Genomic DNA, 22,305 nt, shown 5'->3' on the forward strand with positions numbered 1-22,305 from the left:
AGGGAAGAAGAGAATGAAATGCCAGACCATGGGGGAGGGAAGAAAAGGGAAGGGGAAGACAGAGATGCTAGATCATTGGGGGAGAGGAGGAAAGGAAGAAAGATGCCATACCAATGGAGGAAGGCAGACAGTTTTTGGAAGGGGCATAGAAGAGAAGATGCCATATAGGAAGGGGCAGAGAGAGGGCAGACAATGGATGGAAGGAAGAGAGTGATGAGAAGATGAGGAAAGCAGAAACCAGAGAAGACAAAGGTAGAAGAAAAATTGTATTTACTTTTTAGCTTTAGGATATAGTTGTATTGTAGCTGTGTTGATAAATATTTATAAATAGAAAATGGAAATAAGATGATCCTTTTATTAGACTAATTGAAATACATTTTTGATAAATTCAGAGACTAAAACTCCCTTCCTGAGGTCAGGGAAGGATACCATAACAGCAGTACACTTTACTGACCTGAGAAAAGAGGTTTTGGCTTCTGAAAGTTAATTGAAATATATATTAGTCCAATAAAATGATATTATCTTATTTTCAATTATTATTTTATTCCCCCCCTTTATGGCCCCCTTTTATAAAGCTAGATTAGGCTTTTTTATCACCAGCTGCAGTGATATTAGCTTTGATGGTCATAGAATTGATATGAAAGTGGGAGTTTTTACCACCGTGGCCTGCAATAGAAAACCCTATCGCAGCTTCATAAAAGGGGGGGTTATTTGTTAATTTGTAAAGTGATGATTGCTTTTTCTCTGTTTTTTTTCAAATTTATATCTGCTATCTTTATATTTCACAAATATCAGGGGACATTCATCACTGTTTCTGTTGTGTTGAATTGTATGCAGAGTCCAGCTTCTTGGTGGTTCAGTTTAATGTTTGTCTAAATCAGGGGTGCCCAATAGGTCAATTGCAATCGACGGGTAGCTCGCCAAGGCAAAGTGAGTTAATCACCCAGGATTCACTTTGCCTTGGCGATCTATCGGGCCGATCAGTCTTCCTCTCCCCGATGTCAATTCTGCCGTCGGAGAGGAAGTTCGGGCCAGCCAATCGCTGCCTGGCTGGGCGGAACTTTCTCTCCGACGTCAGGGAGAGGAATACTGGTCGGCCCGAAGCAGGGAGAGCATGGGTCAGTGTCGGCTTTGGGGCCTGTTATCCATTGGTGGCGGTTTGGGTCCTGTTCCCCGATGGCAGCAGCAGTGGAGTGGCTTGGGGAAGGGCAGGGAGAAAGAAAGAAAGGGGGCAGGCAGGGAGACAGAAGGAAAGAAGAGAAACAGAAAAAAAGAAAGGGGGAATGAAGAGAGAAATAAAGAAAGGTCAGGGAGAGAGGAAGAAAAAGTTGGGGGAGGGAATGAGGTGTGGAGGAGAGGAAGCATACAGGCTGAAAGAAAGATTGGATGCACAGTCAGAAGAAGAAAGTGCAACCAGAGACTCATGAAATCACCAGACAAGATAGGAAAAATGATTTTATTTTAAATTTAGTGATCAAAATGTGTCTGAATTTATATCTGCTGTCTATATTTTACAATATGATCCCCTTTTACTAAACCGCAATAGTGGTTTTTAGCGCAGGGAGCCTATGAGCGTCGAGAGCAGCGCTGGGCATTCAGCGCAGCTCCCTGCACTAAAAACTGCTATTGTGGTTTAGTAAAAAGGGAGGGGGGTGGGTATTTGTCTATTTTTGTATGGTTGTTACTGAAGTGACAGTGCATAGAGTCATCTGCTTTGACCTCTTTGAAAAAACCCCGGAATAGGAATGATAATTAACAATTCTATGCGTACAGTGTGCGTTGTGTTTTTTTAAAATTTTATTGTTGGTAGATCATTTTGACTTGGTCATTTTAAAAGTAGCTCGCGAGTCAAAAAAGTGTGGATACCCCTGGTCTAAATATTTCTATTTTACCTTCCCCCCTGCTTTTACAAAATTGTAGCACATTTTTAGCACCAGCCTTAGCAGTATCAATTTCATTGCTCAAAGGAATTCAATGAGTGTCAAAATTGTTACCATCATGTCAGCTAAAAAATGCACTACAATTCTGTAAAAGGGAGTGGGGGGTTAGTTTGCAATTTCATATTCCATACTGAGTAAAGGTGTTTTCTGTGTGTATGAAAGACATGCCATCTTTAAATAATCTTGGAAGATCTCAGCAATCAAGGGCAGTGCAACAACTTGCGTGTATTAGATTTACCTGAATCCTTGGAGGGTTCTGATCCTATTAAATTGTATTCTGGTAGGAGGTCACAAAACTCAATTTTCTACCCCTTCCAGACAACATCCATAACCTGAAATCTGTACCAATCTGACACCAGACTGACCAAAAGTCTGACAGTCTTCCTCCTATCTGGGGGAGCTCGCCCCCTGTCCTTGTGCTTTCTTAAGGGCTCGTGAGGAATGAGAGCCTGAAGCTTGCTGTCTCCTGCCCTCGTTGACTTTCTGATGAAGTCCCTGAAAGGATCTCTGCATTGTTTGGCCTTCCGTATATCTATAGAATCTTTGGGAGCTTTGAAAATTACCATCCGGTCCCGGGGATTTATCGTTTTTAAGCCTATCAATCTGCCTAGACTGACCATCAACCCTATCAGTTTTCCATCTTCGTTTCCAGCATATAGCCTGATGAGTTCTGGTATGCTGTGTATATCCTATTCGGTAAATACAGATGAAAAAATGTGTTCAGTTTGTCGGCAATGGCTTTGTCCTCCTTTAGCACTCCCATTATTCCATGGTCATCCAACAGCACCACCGCTTTCTTCGCGGGTCGTTTCCCCTTAATTTATCAAAACAACAGCTTGAAGCTTTTCTCCTCCTTGGATATTTTTTCCTCGTGTTCTCTTTTGGCCCCTTTTACCGCCTTATGGTACCTGCGTTGATGTTGTTTGTGCTTATTCTAGTTTTCATCTGTTCTTGATCTTTTTCATTCCTTAAATGAAGTTTTTTTGTCTCTGATCGCTTACTTTACCTCTACAGTGAGCCATGCCGGTTCCTTGTTATTTTTCCTCTTGGATCCCTTGTTGATATGCAGTATATATAGATTTTGCGCCTTGGTGACTGTGTCCTTAAAAAGGGACCAAGCTTGCTCTAGCGTTTTTACAGTGCTTATCATCTTCTTAATCTTCTTCCCCACCATGAGTCTCATCCCTTCGTAATTCCCTTTTCGGAAGTTCTGTACTGTGGTCATCATTCTAGACCAATGTTTTGCCCCTGCATCCAGGTCAAAGCAGATCATGTTGTGATCACTGTTTACCAGCGTACTTTTACACCTTGTGCCGGTCCTCACAGTCCATTTAGAATTAAGTCCAGAATTGCATTTCCTCTTGTATTTTCCTTGACAAGTTTTTCCAGGAAGCAATTTGCCTACAGCATCCAGGAACTTGGTCTCCCTAGTGCAGCTGGAGGTGCCTAGGTTCTAGTCTATCCCTGGATAGTTGAAGTCACCTATGATAACTGTGTTGCCTCCCTTGCAGTTGCGTTTAATCTCGTCCCGTCATTTCTCCATCAATTTCTTTGGACTGCCCTGGGGGTCTGTAGTAGATGCTGCTTTTCATTTCCAGTCTATTTGTTCCCAAAATTATGACCCATAGAGATTCTAACTTATCCTTCAGTTGTGGCATGTTCTTTCCAGTAGATTCAATTCCCTCTTTTATGTATATGGCAATGCCCCCATCTTTCCGAGCCACTCTGTTTCTGCAGTATAATTTGTATCCCGGTAACACAGTGTCCCAGTCATTTTCCTCAGTCCACTATGTTTCTGTGATGCCAATGATGTCCATCTTATATTTTTGTGCCATAGCTTCTAATTCATCCATCTTATTTTTTAGGCTCCTTCTGTTCGTGTACATACACTTAAGTTTGCGGCCTATTCCTTTCTTGCATTTCCTTCCCTCGTGTGTCCCTTTCGATCTGTCTTGCCTATTATCCGGTGAGTCTTCCCCTCTATCTTCCTGCATGGTATCCTCCAGGTATACCGGTTCCCGAACCATTGACTCTCTCTTCCGGTGTACTGTCGGTTTTCCCCTTCTTCCTAGTTTAAAAACTTTTCAACTTCTCTCTTAATGTTGCTTGCAAGTAGCCTCATTCCATCTCTGCTCAGGTGGAGTCCGTCCTTCCTAAATAGCTTGCTCTTCCCCCAGAATGTTGTCCAGTTGCACATGAATTGGAATCATTCTTCCTCACACCAGTGCCACATCCATGTGTTGACTGCTTGCAGCTCCATCTGCCTCTTCTCGTCGGACCTGGATACCAGCAGGATCTCTTAGAATGCTATCCTCTGCATTCTGGTCTTCAGCTTCCTTCCTAGCTTCCAGAACTGGTCCTTCAGTACTTCCCTGTTGTAGTTCCTGTTGCTCATGTTGTTCATCCCCACATAGATCACCACCACCGTATCTTCTTCTTCCATACTGTAGATGATCCTGTCAATGTGGCTCACTATGTCTTCTACCTTGGCTCCTGGTAGGTAGATCACCAGCTGATCCAGTCTTCCTCCCACTATGTGGCTGTTGACTTGTCTGATGATAGAGTCCCCCACGAAGATTGCTGTCCTCTCTATCTGCTTTTGATTCTCCAGCTGCAGGTCCATGTCCTTGTTGTATGTCCATCTCTCCAGCCGTAGGTCCATGTCCTTTGTTCATATCCATTTTCTCTCATCCTGGCATTGGCTTACACCAGACTCTTCTTCTTGTGGGTTCCCTCCACTGTTTCCAAATCTTGCTGCTGTGTCACCCATTTCTTCCTGGTGGTTGTCTGTCGGGTGGTCCACACTCTCTGTAGGTTGTGACGTTGCCGGTGCCGGCTTTAACAATGGCCCCCAGTCAACGCTCAGAAAACACCAAACTGAACGTGCCTCCAGAAGATGCTGGAAGTCCTGCTGGTTCTTAGTCAGAAGAAAGAACAAATTGTCAGGAACAATAAAGTTTCTTATACACTTGAGTCTCAATTTATTGAGTGCATAGCCCCTTAGCCAGGGGTTAGCCCATTAATTCCACGAATAAAAAAAAAACATGAAAAGAACATCCGGGCTGTAAAACAAAAGCCCACACCTTTCTTGCAGGTACCAATAGGTAAATACACCAATAGTCCGTAGTAGTCCAGTCCTAATAAGCCTGCAGTCCCAAGCAGGGCAGGAATAAGGCTACTACAATTTTTCAGTTGTATGAAAGTGTTTCAATTAGGCCTGGCTTGTAACAGGCCTGTCCCCGCCAACTCAATAAGCAGTTGGTGGGGGAGGGGAGTAGCCAAATCCACCTTCAAATAAGCTTGCCACAAATGGCTCCACAATCCCACCTAAGGATCTTGTGTGGATTCTCCCCAATTCTACTACCCCTTTACACAGTCCACAATGCAGTCCCAAACAAGCAGCAAAAAGGCCAAAAGTAAAAATTGCCCAAACAAACTCAACCCGGCTTTAATGTCACCAGATCCAGGCACTTTGCAGCTGAGGGCACAGCACGGTTCACTTGTCCTCCCGGCCTGTGCTTGCAGACAGTCCCAAAACCAAAATATCAAAATCCAAACATAGAGAAAAAAAAGGTTAAGCAATCACACTTAGCTTTCATCCATGTAGGACACTTCTGGTTCCATGGCAGTGTTCAGAAACTCCATGGGCTCTGAGTTGGCTGGCTGGCTGGCTGGCTTCAGGAACAGGGGCTGCATCCACCATCTCAATGTCCTGACTTTTCTGAGACTCAGGAGGCCAGTCCTTAGAACCTCCTTCCTGGGCTGTCCCAGGGTAGACTAACTTAGTCTTCCTTAATTCTGCTTCTAAAGCATTGAGGCGACCACGCCCTGTCCTGAAAGGGGGAAGGGCAGCCTGTTGCTTTTGCTGGGTTTTCTTCTGAGCTTTAATCAGCCCCAGCAGCTGTGAACTACCTGTGCTTGTAGTTTGGCTCTTAGGCTGTTCCTTTGCATAAGGCACCTCCCTCTGCTCCAGGCTGTTCTCACAATATTCCTCCCCTCCCCAGGGTTCTGTAACATGGGGTTTGAATTGGAATACAGAACCTTTCTTTCTGTTTGTGTCAAACCTGTCAAATTGGTTAGCTCTATTCAAGGTAAGGCTAGGGTTAGGAGGGGCCCTATCAGGAAACAACCTAGCTTCACGGCCAGGGTTGTGACAAGGTGTATCTGGGCAGTTCTACTGTTGCTGGTGATTTTCCACGGCCTCCCTGAATGCCTCCTCCATGAACTTCTCCAGCTCTTGGACTTCTTCCTCGATGATGTCCTCTGTCATGATGTTCTCTGCATCTCTGTCTTCCTCTTCCACTGCTTGAAGTGCCTCCAGTTCCAGTATTCTGCCCTCCAGGAGTCTGACTTGTTTCTTCAGGCTTTCCAGTTCTACGCATCAAGTGCATATATAAAACCGCCTCCCAGAGGCAAATGGTGCAGAAAACTGGGTAGCTCAACATCCTGCTTCTGTCTACTGCTTCCATTGCTGCCCGCTTGCCGGTCTGCTGTGGATGTCTTCTGTGTCTGTCCTCTGTGCCTGCTTTGTCCTCTGTGTCTGCATTGGAATCACTATGGGTTAAGCTATCCGGAGGAACTGGAGCAGACATAAAATTGATTATGTACTATCGCCCACCGGGAAAAACTGAAGAAATTGACTAGGATCTGGGGGCTGAACTGGGGCAGGTATGCAAAAGCGGAAGTGTGGTGGTGATGGGGGACTTCAACTACCCGGGAATAGACTGGAGTATAGGGCACTCAAACTGCATGAGAGAGACCAAATTCCTGGAGGTCACGAGGGACTGTTTCATGGAACAACTGGTCATGGAACCAACACGGGGAGATGACACTCTTGACCTAATCTTCACCGGACATGGGGGACCCGCTAAAGATGTGGTGGTACTAGCCCCACTAGGAAACAGCGATCACAACACGATCCAGTACAGGCTAGAATTTAGATCATCAAAGGTGAAAAGATCTACAACGACAGCACTGAACTTCAAGAAAGGGAATTATGATGCCATGAGGAAAATGGTGGGAAAGAAACTCAACAACACCGCAAGGAAGATGGAGTCCGTAGAAAAAGCCTGGACCTTACTCAAGGGCACGGTGCACGAAGCACAAAACCTGTGCGTCCCCAAGTTCAGGAAAGGGTGCAAAAAAAATAGAACAAAAAACCCAGTGTGGATAACAAATGCAGTGAAAAAGGCGATAAGTGACAAGAAGGCAGCATTCAAAAAATGGAAAAAGGACAAATCAGAGGACAACCAAAAGGAGCACAAAAAACACCAAAAGGAATGTCACCAAGTGGTTAGGAAAGCAAAAAGAGAATATGAAGAGAGACTGGCAAGGGAAGCAACAAACTTCAAATCATTCTTCAGGTATGTCAAGGGGAAGCAACCAGTAAGGGAGGAAGTGGGACCCTAGGATGATGGAGACAGAAAGGGAGTGGTAAAAGAGGAAAAGGAGATAGCTGACAGGCTAAATGAGTTCTTCACTTCAGTCTTCATGAGGGAGGACACAACCAACATTCCGGAACCTGAGGAGATCGTAAAAGGAGATCAGGATTAAAATCTGGTCCAACTAGAGGTGAGCAAAGTGGATGTCCTTAGGCAGATAGACAGGCTAAAGAGCGACAAATCGCCAGGTCCGGACAGCATTCACCCAAGGGTACTCAAGGAACTAAGGAACGAAATAGCTGAGCCACTTAGACAAATATGCAACCTATCCTTAAAAACTGGAGAGATTCCGGAAGACTGGAAAATAGCAAATGTCACACCCATCTTCAAGAAAGGCTCAAGGGGAGACCCAGAAAACTACAGGCCGGTGAGCTTGACCTCGGTCCTGGGAAAGATGATGGAAGCACTGATTAAAGACTGCATCTGGGAACACATCGAAAATACTGGGCAGCTAAAGCCGAGCCAGCATGGCTTCTGCAAAGGCAGGTCATGCCTCACTAACTTATTTGAGGGGGTAAGCAGCCAGATGGATAAAGGGGAATCTATAGACATCATTTACCTTGACTTCCAAAAAGCCTTCGACAAGGTACCACATGAAAGACTGCTACCACCGATGGATCAAAAACTGACTGGCGGACAGGAAACAGAGGGTTGGAATAAAGGGCCATTACTCACACTGGCAATGGGTCACGAATGGAGTTCCGCAGGGGTCAGTGCTGGGACCGCTCCTGTTCAATATATTTATCAACGACCTGGAGGCGGGAACAAAATGTGAGGTTATTAAATTTGCGGATGACACTAAACTATACAGCAGGGTCAAAACCATGGAGGACTGCGAAGACCTCCAAAAAGATCTGAGAACGCTGGAAGAGTGGGCCAAACAGTGGCAAATGAGCTTCAACATAGGGAAATGCAAGGTCATGCATGTAGGGAAAAAGAACCCGATGTTCACTTACAAAATGGGGGGATCACCGCTAGGGGTGAATAACCTTGAAAGAGACCTGGGAGTGATGGTAGACACATCATTGAAGGCGTCGGCGCAGTGTGCCACAGCCTCAAGGAAGGCGAACAGAATGTTGGGCATCATTAAGAAAGGTATCATGACCAGGACGAAGGAAGTAATCCTGCCACTGTATCGTGCAATGGTGCGCCCGCACCTGGAGTACTGTGTCCAGTACTGGTCGCCGTACCTCAAGAAGGACATGGCGGTACTTGAAAGAGTCCTGAGAAGAGCAACTAAGCTAATAAAGGGTATGGAAGACCTCTCATATATTGACAGTTGGGGCTTTTCTTCCTGGAAAAGCGGAGACTTAGAGGAGACAAGATAGAAACCTTCAAGATCATGAAGGGCATAGAAAGAGTAGACAGGGACAGATTTTTCAAATTATGGGGAACCACAAGTACAAGGGGGCACTCAGAGAAATTGAAAGGGGAAAGGTTTAGAACAAACGCCAGGAAGTTCTTTTTCACTGAGAGGGTGGTGGATACATGGAACGCGCTACCGGAGGATGTGATAAGCAGAAGCACGCTACAGGGCTTCAAAGAGGGTCTGGACAGGTACCTGGAGGACAAAGGGATTGAGGGGTACAGATAGGAGTAGAGGTAGGTAATAGGGATAGGATTAGAGGCAGTTTCAAAATTAGTCATGGACACTGTTCAGGCAATTAGGCCTGATGGGCCGCCGCGGAAGCGGACCGCTGGGCAGGATGGACCTCTGGTCTGACTCAGTGGAGGCAACTTCTTATGTTCCTATGCTGTGTGTCCTCTGTGCCTGCTGTGTCTTCTGTTTCCAAGTTTCCAAGTTTTATTTTGATTTGATAAATCGCTTATTTGGAATTTACTAAGCGAGTTACAATAAAATATAAAATAAACATACAATTCAACTTACTGTTTAGAATTTAGCTATAATGGGTTGGACGGACAAACTTACAGACAAAATTGAATACACAAGGAAAGAAGGGATAAAGTTACAAAATTCATGCTTTAAAGAAGAAAAAAGAAAGTCATAAATGGAAAGAACACAAGGAAGGGCGAAGTATCTCTCTGAAAAATATCTACTTCACTGTATAAATTTAATTTAAAGATTAAAAGCATCTTTAAAAAGAAAGGTTTTTAGATTATTTTTAAAATGGCTAAGGTCCTTTTCATCTCTTATATATTGTGTCTGCCTGGTTGTGGAATGAGCTATGATTTTCAGTGGGGGACAGAAAAACAGGTTTCAATGAATTTTACAATAATTATTCATGTTTTTATATATCTTTTGTTCTGTGTTTATTTACATTATCTGACACTAAATCTTATTACAGTTTTAAGTCAGACAACTACTACAACTTCCTGGCCTTTGTCTCTGCAGTGGAGGAGATTAATAACTCAGAACTCTTACCCAACCTCACACTGGGGTATCTCCTTTATGACTCTTATGATAATCCGCTCATGGAATTTAGGGCTGCCGTGAACTTATTTTCACAAACGGACAAGTCATACATTAATTATAACTGCAAAACATCAGGAACACTTACTGCTGTCATAGAAGGTCTCCCAGCTGAGGGATCAAAACAAATATCAAATATGATCTCAATATACCACTACCCACAAGTAAGTGGACATCTACATTTTACTTTATTTCATATTCTATAATCAATTTCTACAGATCATAATTGTTTTTAAAAGTTAATCTAAATTGCAATTATAAATATACAAATGTTATAAGCTGCCAAAACTAAAGGATGGCAATTAAAGTTACATTTCTAGTAGCATATCTATTTGCAAAGTCAAATGTATATGCTAAGGGGTTCATAATCAAAAGAAAAAAACATCTAAAAAGTGTCATAAATGGCTACTTGGATGATCAAAAAGCCTGATCGTCCAAGTAGTCATAATCAAAGTTGGTTTTAGACGTTTCTAAAACCAGCTTAGGCCTTTCCCCTGCCTCTAAACGCACAGAGAGAAAGGTGTTTTTAGAGTAGGGGAAAGGGCGGGCGGTGTGCGGGAGGTGGGTCAAGAGGCCAGGAGGGCTTGGGCTCCCTCCTGCCCCACTGGAATCGGATGGTGGGGGGGTGAAGGTGCCGCAGAGCAAGAGGGCTTGGGCTCCCTCCTGCCCCATCGGAATCAGACGGTGGGGGGGGGGGTGAGGGTACCGTGGGGCAGGAGGGCTTGGGCTCTCTCCTGCCCCATCGGAATCAGATGGTGGGGGGGTGAGGGTGCCGTGGGGCAGGAGGGCTTGGGCTCCCTCTTGCCCCGATCATTGTCGGCGGGGCCAGAAGGGCTTGGGCTCTCTCCTGGTCCAATCGTTGTGTGTGTGTGTGGGAAGGGTGGATTCTGTAACCGATGCTGTTTTTGACAGACACCGGTTATAGAATCCAGCTTTTAGGCGAAGGACTGGCTCCTCCTTCGCCTAAAAGCCCTTGTTTTGGACGTTTGGGGCTTAGGCTTTTTTTGGTTGATTATAGGGTATAAGTTTTAGATGTAGTAGTGATCTGGGCGTTTAAACAGCTGAACGTATTGGCAGGCCATTATCAAAAAAACCTCCTTTTGGACGTTTTTTTTTTTTTATTATGGACATTTTCCCTGCTTCTACTTTCAACATTTAAGGCCTTAGACCAAAAACGGACTTAGACGTTCTTTTTTATTATGCCCCTCCACGTTTTCAGAGATCAAACCAATTTTTGAACATAATAGCCTTACTGGGTCAGGCCAATGGTCCATCAAGTCCAGTAGTCTGTTATCACTTTAGCTAATCCAGGTTACTAGGACCTTGCCAAAACCCAGGCAATTTAAAAATAGTTTGGAGCCTCTACAGTCTCAAATAGCCTCAGATATTTAGTGCCACTTATATCTCATAGCCTGCGCTGAAAATCTGGGCCTAATTCTGTCCACGTGCAAGTGCTTTCATCTGAGTATCTATCATGATCTTGAATATTTATCTGGTCCATTATAGCATGTATTTCACTAATCTGCATGATTTCAGATGACTGAAAACCAATATGTGATATTACCTCACTTTTTTTATGCTGACTCCAGAACTGCTCTTAGTTTTCTTCTATCACTTATAGTATTTTCTCAGTTTTACTTCAAAGATTTATTGCTGTGCCAGTAGGTAATGAGTATTGTTGGAGGGAAATTTATCAATACTTGGAGGGAAATTTCTCAATAAAGACCTCTAAGCATTTAGCCTGGCACAACTGTTGCTGCTAGTTGTTATTGTGTGACCTTGGAAGTGTTGTTTATCTCAGATGCTTGCATTACCAGTGCTGTTCTCATTTTATTTTTCTATTATGATAGCAAGTACTACAATGTCTACATGCAAGTGTGTGAACAATCCAAATGTTTTCTGTTACATCTGTGGAAATTATATAGTGCTTAAGGAAAGAACAGATATAACAGACTTTGTGAAAAAAAGCTTACTATGCTTATTTTAAAGTGAAACTTGGGGCTCCTTTTACAAAGCCGTGCTAGAGCCTTAACATGCGCAATAGTGCATTAAATTCCTGAGCGCGCTAGAGGCTAAAAAGGAGGCACTAAAAACCCTAGCGCACCTTCATAAAAGGAGGCCTTGGTGACCAGGATAAGACATAGGCGCCAAAGACAGTTTGCCGCTATTGTGTTAAGAGGTTAAGATTGTGGACAAAAGGAAAGAAAACATGCATGCCATTTGCAATTCCTATGGTGTGGAGGGAGCCTAAAGACCACCTTAATGACTGTTACTTCTGTTTAGTTAAGAACATAAGAACATAAGAATTGCCACTGCTGGGTCAGACCAGTGGTCCATCATGCCCAGCAGTCCTCTCAAGCGGCGGCCCTCTGGTATAAGACCAGCACCCTAACTGAGACTAGCCCTACCAGCGCACGTTCTTATTCAGCAGAAACTTGTCTAACTTTGTCTTGAATCCTTGGAGAGTGTTTTCCCCTGTAACAGCCTCTGGAAGAGCATTCCAGCTTTCTACCACTCTCTGGGCGAAGAAGAACTTCCTTACGTTTGTACGGAATCTCTCCCCTTTCAACTTTAGAGAGTGCCCTCTGGTTCTCCCTACCTTGGAGAGGGTGAAAAACCTGTCCTTATCTACTAAGTCTATCCGCTTCAGTACCTTGAATGTTTCAATCATGTCCCCTCTCAATCTCCTCTGTTCAAGGGAGAAGAGGCCCAGTTTCTCTAATCTTTCGCTGTACGGAGCTCCTCCAGCCCCTTAACCATCTTAGTCGCTCGTCTCTGGACCCTTTCGAGTAGTACCGTGTCCTTCCAGTACGCTCAGTTAAAGTCTAAATGTTCACAATCCCCTCTTCTTTTTTTTTCTTCAATTATTTTATATATATTGTAATAATTTTATTTTTTATCTTATTTTAACTTGTAAACCGGCTAGATATTCCTTGATAGTCGGTATAGTAAAAATTTAATGAACTTGAAACTTGAAACTTCTTCATGTACGGCGACCAGTGCTGGATGCAGTACTCCAGGTGAGGGCGTACCATGACCCGGTACAGCAGCATGATAACCTTCTCTGATATATATACTTGAAAGGCATTAATATACAACCAAATCTTTTCCAGAGAAGAAAAAAATGGTAAAACTAGAGTGCGTAATTTGAGGTTACAGGGAGGAAGACTTATGAACAATGTTAGGAAATTCTTAGGGTGGTAGATGGCTCCCCTCCCAAGGAAAGTGGTAGAGAGGAAAACAGTGATGGGATTTTAAAAAGTGTGAGATATAAATAGAGGATCTCTAATTAGAAAATGAAGGATTTAAATTAAAGAACTAAGGCCGGTCCCATCATTTACTATGTTACTACTAATATCTACTCTATTGTGAACAAAACTGATAAAATATGGAGTACCGCAGGGTGCTCTGCTGTCCCTATTGTCTCAAAACACCACAACAAAATCTACTTGTTTGCTGACATACAACTGTACCTACTACTAGGCTCTAACCGAGATGCCCAAATCTCCAAACTACATGACTGCTTCTTGGAAATAAAAGCTGGATGACCAGAAACAAGCTGCAACTAAGTGTGGCAAGTAAACAAGCTCCTCTAGATAAGGAAAGGAGACCCCAAACTCACCCATCCGTCAATCTCTTGGGAATCGACCAGCCTCATGGCCAAAGACAAAGAATGCAGCCTAGGGGTGATCTTGGATGACAACCTTTCACTCTCTGCCCACATCTTCCAAATAGTATCCACTTCATTCTACTACTTAAGACAGCTACAGTAAATCAGACAATACTTCTCAGAGCTTGACTTCTCTCAACTATTTTACACCTTTGTCATCTTCCATTTGGCCTACTACAATGAGCTCCTAAACGGAATTACTAGAAATAACTTCCATTGACTTCAAAGAGTGCAAAATGCCATCATTCGACTCCTGAAGATCCTCCACATATGAGACTTGATCACCCCGGTGTTGCACCACTGGCTTCTGATCAATCAACGATGTATGTTCAAAGGCCTAGTAATGGCTTATAAACTCTCCCACAACATGGTACCAGCCTATATGGCCTCTAAACTTCCACCCTACACCCTGAATAGACCGCTCCACTTGCAAGATGAAAAGGAATTAAATGTAGCCTCAGGATGCGCCCTTCACCTTGAGAAGACCCCCCAAATATCTTACTCATACTACCTATCGCACCTCTGAAATAAACTACCTAACTACATGAGATCAATAGAAGAATTAATGAGCTTCAGAACATAAGAACATAAGAAGTTGCCTCTGTTGGGACAGACCCGAGGTCCATCGTGCCCAGCAGTCTGCACCCGCAGCGTCCCATCAGGCCCATGACCTGTAATGTGATCCTTCTCTAATCCCTTTTATCCTTCTATCCATACTCTATCTAAAACCTATCTCTACCTCTATCTGTATCCTTCAATCCCCCTATCGTTCAGGAATTTATCCAATCCTTCCTTGAACCCCCGTAGTGTACTTTGTCCTATCACAACCTCCGGAAGCACATTCCAGGTGTCCACCACCCTCTGCGTAAAAAAGAACTTCCTAGCATTGGTTCTGAAATTGTCCCCTTTCAGCTTCTCTGCGTGCCCCCTTGTGCTTGTGGTTCCCAATAATCTGAAGCATCTGTCCCTTTCCACCCTCTCTATGCCCGTCATGATCTTGAAAGTCTCAATCATGTCTCCTCTGAGTCTCCTCTTTTCAAGGGAGAAGAGCCCCAGCCTTCCCAACCTGTCTGCGTATGAAAGGTTTTCCATACCTTTTATCATTTTTGTCGCTCTTCTCTGGACCCTTTCAAGTATCGCCATGTCCTTCTTGAGGTACGGTGACCAATACTGGACACAGTACTCCAGATGCGGGCGAACCATCGCACGATACAGCGGCATGATGACTTCCTTCGTCCTGGTTGTAATGCCCTTCTTAATAATACCCAACATTCTGTTTGCTTTCTTGGAGGCTGCTGCACATTGTGCCGTTGGTTTCATTGTAGTATCTACCAGCACACCCAAGTCTTTTTCAAGGTTACTTTCCCCTAGCACTGACCCCCCCCCCATTTTGTAGCTGAACATCGGGTTTTTTTTCCCTAAATGCATGACCTTGCATTTCTCTATATTAAAGCGCATTTGCCATTTGCTTGCCCACTCTTCCAGTTTGTTTAGGTCCTTTTGTAGGTCTTCACATTCTTCCGTGGTTCTAACCCTGCTGCAGAGTTTGGTGTCATCCGCAAATTTTATAACTTCACACTCTGTCCCCGCTTCTAGGTCGTTTATGAATACATTGAACAGCTGCGGTCCGAGCACCGACCCCTGGGCAACACCGCTCGTGACCTTCCGCCAGTCTGAGTAGTGGCCCTTCACTCCAACCCGTTGCTTTCTGTCTGCCAACCAGTGTTTAATCCATCTGTGTACGTCCCCTTCCACCCCGTGGCTCCACAGCTTCCTAAGAAGTCGCTCATGGGGCACCGTGTCAAAGGCCTTTTGGAAGTCGAGATAGATGATGTCTACAGGTTCTCCTTTGTCCATTTGGCTGTTTATCCCTTCAAATAAGTGCAGTAGGTTTGTTTGGCACGATCTTCCCTTGTAGAAACCATGCTGGCACGCTTTTAGTTGTCCATTTTTTTTCTATGTGTTCACAGATGGTGTCCTTTATCAGTGCCTCCATCATCTTGCCTGGGACTGAAGTCAGGCTTACTGGCCTGTAGTTCCCCAGGTCACCCCTCGATCCCTTTTTAAAGATAGGTGTGATATTTGCTATTTTCCAGTCCTCCGGGATCTCCCCAGTTTTCAAGGACAAGTTGCAAATTTGTCGGAGAGTTTCCGCTATTTCGTTCCTTAGCTCTTTTAGAACCCTTGGGTGGATTCCGTCCGGGCCCGGTGATTTGTTGCTTTTTAGTCTGTCTATCTGTTTGAGGACCTCCTCATGGCTTATCTCTATATGCTGAATCCCAATATAAACGACTGGGTTAGGTCAAAAAAGCCTAGTTCCAAAAAACGGAATCACAAATAAACAGATAGAGGAACCAGTTCAAAAAATACTTTCCACTTTCAACGGTGCTCAGAATCCAAGATGGAATGTAAGAACTCAGAGTGGGGGATTAACCCCTACCAGAACTCTTGTGGTATCTATCATTGCACCATGACTGCTGTGAAAAGTTGTTTTGAAACATTGAATACAATAAGTGATACTTTGTAACTTGCACACTTTCAAATTGCTTATAATGTATGAATGATTCAAGGTTAAGTAACTTAGCTGAAGATTGCTGCTAGCGTTAGTTTGGCTGGGTCCTGACGCGTTTCGCCTTACTGGCTTCCTCAGAGAACCCGCATACAATCTTGCATATTGTTATTTATCCTGGTTTGAAATCAGTGAAATTTTCTTTTCCTGTGACATCTTTTCCTGTGACATCTTTTCCTGTCACTATAATGGGCTACTGGGCTTGATGGACCATTGGTGTGACCCAGTAAGGCTATTCTTATGTTTATATAATGTGATTGAAAGCATGCAAGTGAATGCAAAGGGCCTCATTATTATGCAGATTGAATAACACAGCTTCTGTTGGACTAGGAAAGCAATGTTATTTGAGGAAATAAATGTCAGCATTATATGTTTGGAGCACCAGATCATTAAGGTCATTATTGTTTGGCCTAATACCCTTGAATCAGGGCAAAGGGATTGGGACTTGTATATCACCATTTTGTAATCGTACAACCACACTCAAAGCAGTTTACCTACAGGTACTTCAAGTATTTTCTCTGTCTGTCCTGGTGTGGTCACAATCTATCTAATGTACTTGAAGCAGTAGGGGATTAAGTGACCTGCCCAGGGTCACAAGGAGCAGCACAGATTCTGAACCCACAACCTCAGGGTGCTCTAGCCATTACACCACCCTCTCTTCCTTAGATGCCAATTTATTGAAGTTACAGAAAGGATGGTAGATGCGCGGAATAGTCTCCCGGTAGAAGTGGTTGAGACAATGACTGTATCTGAATTCAAGAAAGCATGAGATGGGCATATGGATCTCTTAGGGAGAGGAGGACATAGTGGATACTGCAGAAGGGCAGACAGGATGGGTCATTTGGCCTTTTTCTGCCATTATGTTTCTATGCTAAAAGGGCCAATGCATACAAAGAGGTTTGTACCTCCTTTTCTTCTCTTCCCCCAGTCCCAGCACTCAAAATCATCCCAGACCCCAAATAGTCTCCTGTCCCCAAAGTCAACTTTCCCTCCCTGAGAATAGACCATCACCCTCTTAAAAACTCCTCACAGAACCCCTACCTCCAAATTCATTTCCCCACAAACACCTCAGGAACTACCAAAACATTCCCTGGGATCTAGCATCTGATGCAGAAGCAATCCCCAGTTTTTCCATCCCGTTTACTCTTCAAGTTCAAAATGGAAACTGTTAAATCCTTCAGTATTCTTATATTACTGCTCTTGTGGTCAAATGTCAAATAAGGAAGTTTAATATTGTACTTTTAATTGGTAATTTAAACCCTAGAAAGTAGTCTATTTTGAATCTAGAGCCTGATGGGGAAGAATTGACTTGGATCACTCCTTCCCCAGCTGCAAGTGAGGGGTCTGGGAATGTGGCTTTGGAGGTATTTTTTTCTGGGAAATAAAGTTGACTCAAGGGTCTGGTAGTATGTTTGAAGGAGGTATCAGCATCAGGAAGTGGGAGTGAATTCAGATTGGTGAGAGTCCTCTCGATGAGGCTTGGAAGTCTTTATTTGGGGACACCCTCTTTAATGGGTACTGTCCACTTTAAGATGGTGTCCAGAAGAAATGGACTTCATTTTACTGGCCTAATACTCCAGGGCATAAAATAATACAGTTTGTGAGGTTGATCATAATTACAAGTTGTGTTAATGACTCTACAGAAAACTAAGATGTGGTAACATGAGATATTTTACTGTAGTTTTGTAGACAACTTCCACAATCTCTGGAAGACAAAGATAATTCTGAATTAATTATATTTCTTGACAGATCAATTATAATTTTAAGAATGCTTTTAATAGAGATGTTGATAAGTTTCCATATCTATATTGGATTATGCCCAGTATTCTTAACATTGCTAATGGGATCGTGAAACTACTGAAACATTTCAACTGGACTTGGGTTGGTATCATTGTATCTGATGAAGGCAACAGCCCTAGGTTTATCCAAATCTTGAAAGAAAAGATTGAGCAGAAAGGAGCCTGTATTGAATTTGTAGAAATAATCAATATCTTCCAATTTTTTACATATGAAAGATTTGTCAAAATGAATGAGACTATTCATAAATATTCAACTAATGTAATCATTACTCATTTTTACACAGAAGATGCATGGGTTGTCATTAAAATTAAACATATTCTGTTGCTATCTGGCAAAGTCTGTATTTTAATAACTGACTCTGATGCCAACATGTCGCAATCAGGGGTCTTTAGTTTCAAGAATAACACCTTGCTATTCACAAGAATAAAGAAAAATATTCCGAGCTTTCTAAAATTTATAAGAGAGGTAAATCCTATTATGTTTCCTGATAGTAGAAATATTAAAGCTTGGTGGAATGGACTATGTAACCACCAGTGCCCTCAAAGCATAAAAAAATCCTGTAGCAAAGATAAAAATACTTATGACGGTTTCAGCTGTGTCAATATCCAGTTTTCCAACAGTTATACCATTTACAATGCTGTGTATGCTCTGGCACATGCACTGAAAGACATGCTTTTCTCCGGCTATGGAAATACCAGCAAGTGGAATGGAGACAGACAGAGATTATCAGATTATCTGCCATGGAAGGTAACATCATTGTATAAAGGAATGCTATATTCAGAAAAACAATCAGTGCATTTGGTTATTGGTAGAGTGGAGGATGAAATCTAAAATCTTGTGTATGATTCACTGCATGTTATTTAGAGATGGTCCGTCTTATTTAAGAGATTTATTATTACCATATGTGCTTTCTAGACTTTTACACTCATCTCAAAAAATTCTTCAGATTTTGAGTGGAATGAAATATTTATATCTTCACATAAATTTGAGTATATGGATCTTAAACTGTGGAAATATGTGGAGTAGCATTTTCAATATGGCATTCAAATCTGAGTTTAGAAAGTTTACAGAATGCAACCACTTTTGAAAGAGCAAAATGTCTTTTTATTTCAAAAACGGCCATTTCTCAGATGTGCTTGACCTCAGTGCATCTGCTGCAGGGGTACCCAACATGTCGATTGCGACGGCAATGCAAGTCAATTGCTGAGAGACCACACAACATAAAAACACCACTGCTACCACCCAAAAACTCTATTAAATCATCCCCTGCCACCACCGCAACTCCATGCAAGGAAGGAAGGACATTTCTATTCCGAGGGAATTTCTATTTGAGGGGGGGAAGGCTTGTGGGCCGGCGGCATGCAATCGCTGCACATGCCTAGCACTTCCTCACCTGGAGTTGTGGTGGTGGGGATGATTTAATGGAGCTGTTGGGTGGCTGTCGCAGCAGGGAGGGCAGGCAGGCTTCAGTGTGGGTCAGCTTTGGGGGGTGGGACAAAGGCTGGAAGGCAGTGAAGGGGAGGAGGCACAAACTTGGGACACAGAAGGAAAGGAGGGGGCATGAAAGTGGGACACAAGGGAGGGAAGAAATAGAAAGGGATGATTGTTGGGCCTGAGTATATGAGTGAGAGGGAAAGAGATGGTGCACATGGGGAAGAGGAAAATTGGGCATATATAGAGAGAGGAGTGAGGTAGAGATGTATGGGGAATAGAAGGATGAGAGGGAGAAATGTTGGATATGGTGGTGGAGAGGGAACATAGGGATAGATTGAAGGGGATGCAAAGGCATAGTGAAGGATGGAGAGATGTGGCATGACATTGGAGAGGGGTGATAGAATGATAAATGGGCATGAGGCTGGTGGGCAGTGGTGAAAAATGCTGCACATGATCACTGGGGGATGAGAGAGGAAAAAAGTTGGACTCCTGGAGGGACAGAGAGATGTTGGTTGGAACATAGAGATGTTGGTTGGGGAATGGAATGAGGTCTGGAGGAGAGGAAGCATGCAGGAAGCAGAAAGAAATAAATATTGGATGCAGTCAAAAGGAAGTGCAACCACAGACTCATGAAATCACCAGACAACAAAGGTAGGAAAAATGATTTTGTTTTCAATTTAGTGATCAAAATGTGTCAATATTTTGCTCTATATTTCTCTATTTTTTTCTATAGTTTTTACTGATTACATATTTTAAAGTCATCTACCTTGACCTCTTTGAAAACCCCCAGATATAAATGATAATTAACATTTTCTCTGTGTACAGTGTGCTTTGTGTTTTTAAAATTTTTATTGTTGGTAGATCATTTTGACTTGTTAATTTTAAAAGTAGCTCGCAAGCCAAAAATGTGTAGGCACCCCTGATCTACTGTGTGTTTTTGAACCATTTTCAAAAAGCAAAGAAACAAAAGAAAAATGAAGAAAACAAGCCATTAGGATGAAGAAGGGGGCCAGCATTTTTAGTAGAAAGGCCACGCAGACATTCCTGGAGTGAAATTGGGCACCCATGGGGGCACTGCATTGAACTTCACATAAAAAGGCCCAGGAACACATCTCAAAAAAGCAAGAGCAAAAGTGGAAATGTCCAATCAGAATGGTGCACAAAAAGTGTCTTTCAACTCATCTGATAAATCCAAATGTCTTTATTCATCCAGAGTTATTTTGGATGAATAAAGACATTTGGATTTATCAGATGAGTTGAAAGACACTTTTTGTGCACCATTCTGATTGGACATTTCCACTTTTGCTCTTGCTTGTTTGATTTTTTGTGGATTTGTTTCCCCTGTTTTAGTGTGCCAGGAACACATCTCACCATAACCCCCTTATAATGTATGGTGAGCTCTCCAAACCCTACTAGACACCACACCAGGTTTATTAATTATTTATTTACTGCCTATCAATAAAGGTTATTTAAGCAGTTTTTACATTCAGGTACTCAAGTATTTTTACTCTAACTGTCCCCAATCTAACTAACATACCTGGAGAAATAAAGTGTTAAATAACTTGTCCAGGGTTACAAGGAACAGTGCTGGTCTTGAAACCACAACCTCAGGGAGCTGAGGCTATAGATCTTACCACTAGGCCACTCTTCCCTTATACCTGAAGGTATCACAGTATGCTTTGGTTGGTTTGAGGAAGGCTCACATATTCCACCATAATTATAGTAGTTAGAGTGGCATATGGGCCTGCGTCTCCATCTGTATAGTTCACTACACTGCCCACTAGGCAACTCCAGGAACCTTCTTGCTGCTCTATTAGGACTGGCCATAAATTCTGAAGCTATCATACAGACAGGTATGTACTATTTTATTCACTTTGGAGAGTGAAGGGGGTCACTGACCACTGGGGGAGTATGTTGGATCATGCCTGTATCCCTCCAGTGGTCATCAAGTTAGTTTTGACATCTTTTGGGCACTTTTTCATTGTTAAAACAAGTCTAGTCTCAAACGTTCAAATTTTGCACTACACATTTTCTAAAATGTTTGATTATTGAAGAAAAATGTCCAAATCATAATCCTATCCTAGTGTCTCCCAAACCATATATTCAAAATGCCCTCCTCAGACTGAGATAGAATTCACCATAAAGGTAATCTACAAAATATGTTTTGAAAATAGTGAATTGTAACGTTTAGCAAGCTAAACAATCATCTGCTCCTTTATGCCACTTTTTGAATTTTTGAACTTTTTCTTGTTCAACTACCAGATTAATTTTCCAAAAAGGAAAGGAAGAACAACCAAAATGATAAAAGGAATGGAATTCCTTTCATATGAAGAAAGACTAAAGAGGTTAGGGCTCTTCAGCTTGGAAAAGAGATGACCAAGAAGGGATATGATTGAGGTCTACAAAATCCTGAATGGTTTAGAATGAGTAAAAGTAAATTGGCTTTTTACTCTTTCAAAAAATACAAAGACTACAAAATTACATGCAAATACTTTTAAAACAAATAAGAGGAAATATTTTTCCACAGAATAAATAGTTAAGGTCTGGATGTCACTGCCAGAGGATGTGGTAAAAGTAGTTATTGTATCCTAGTTTACATAGTAACATAGTAGATGATGGCAGATAAAGACCTGAATGGTCCATCCAGTCTGCCCAACCTGATTCAATTTTAATTTTTTAATTTTTTCTTCTTAGCTATTTCTGGGCAAGAATCCAAAGCTTTACCCGGTACTGTGCTTGGGTTCCAACTGCCAAAATCTCTGTTAAGACTTACTCCAGCCCATCTACATCCTCCCAGCCATTGAAGTCCTCCCCAGCCCATCCTCCACCAAACGGCCATATACAGACACAGACCATGCAAGTCTGCCCAGTACTGGCCTTAGTTCAATATTTAATATTATTTTCGGATTCTAAATCCTCTGTGTTCATCCCATGCTTCTTTGAACTCAGTCACAGTTTTACTCTCCACCACCTCTCTCGGGAGCGTATTCCAGGCATCCACCACCCTCTCCATAAAGTAG

General features: G+C 42.7%; 1 protein-coding gene across 1 annotated transcript in view; it reads left to right on the forward strand.

The window, feature by feature from the left end:
* Window positions 1–4,784: 4,784 nt before the first annotated feature.
* The window catches only part of LOC117346176 (vomeronasal type-2 receptor 26-like), an 81,548-nt gene continuing 64,027 nt past the window's right edge, over window positions 4,785–22,305 (forward strand). The window contains exons 1-3 of the mRNA XM_033915578.1: window positions 4,785–4,861; window positions 9,688–9,976; window positions 17,801–18,598. Of these exons, the coding sequence (XP_033771469.1) occupies window positions 4,785–4,861; window positions 9,688–9,976; window positions 17,801–18,598 (1,164 nt within the window). The remainder of the gene's footprint in view (window positions 4,862–9,687; window positions 9,977–17,800; window positions 18,599–22,305) is intronic.

The sequence above is a fragment of the Geotrypetes seraphini genome, chromosome 12 (assembly GCF_902459505.1).
Source record: "Geotrypetes seraphini chromosome 12, aGeoSer1.1, whole genome shotgun sequence".
Taxonomy (NCBI): Eukaryota; Metazoa; Chordata; class Amphibia; order Gymnophiona; family Dermophiidae; genus Geotrypetes; species Geotrypetes seraphini.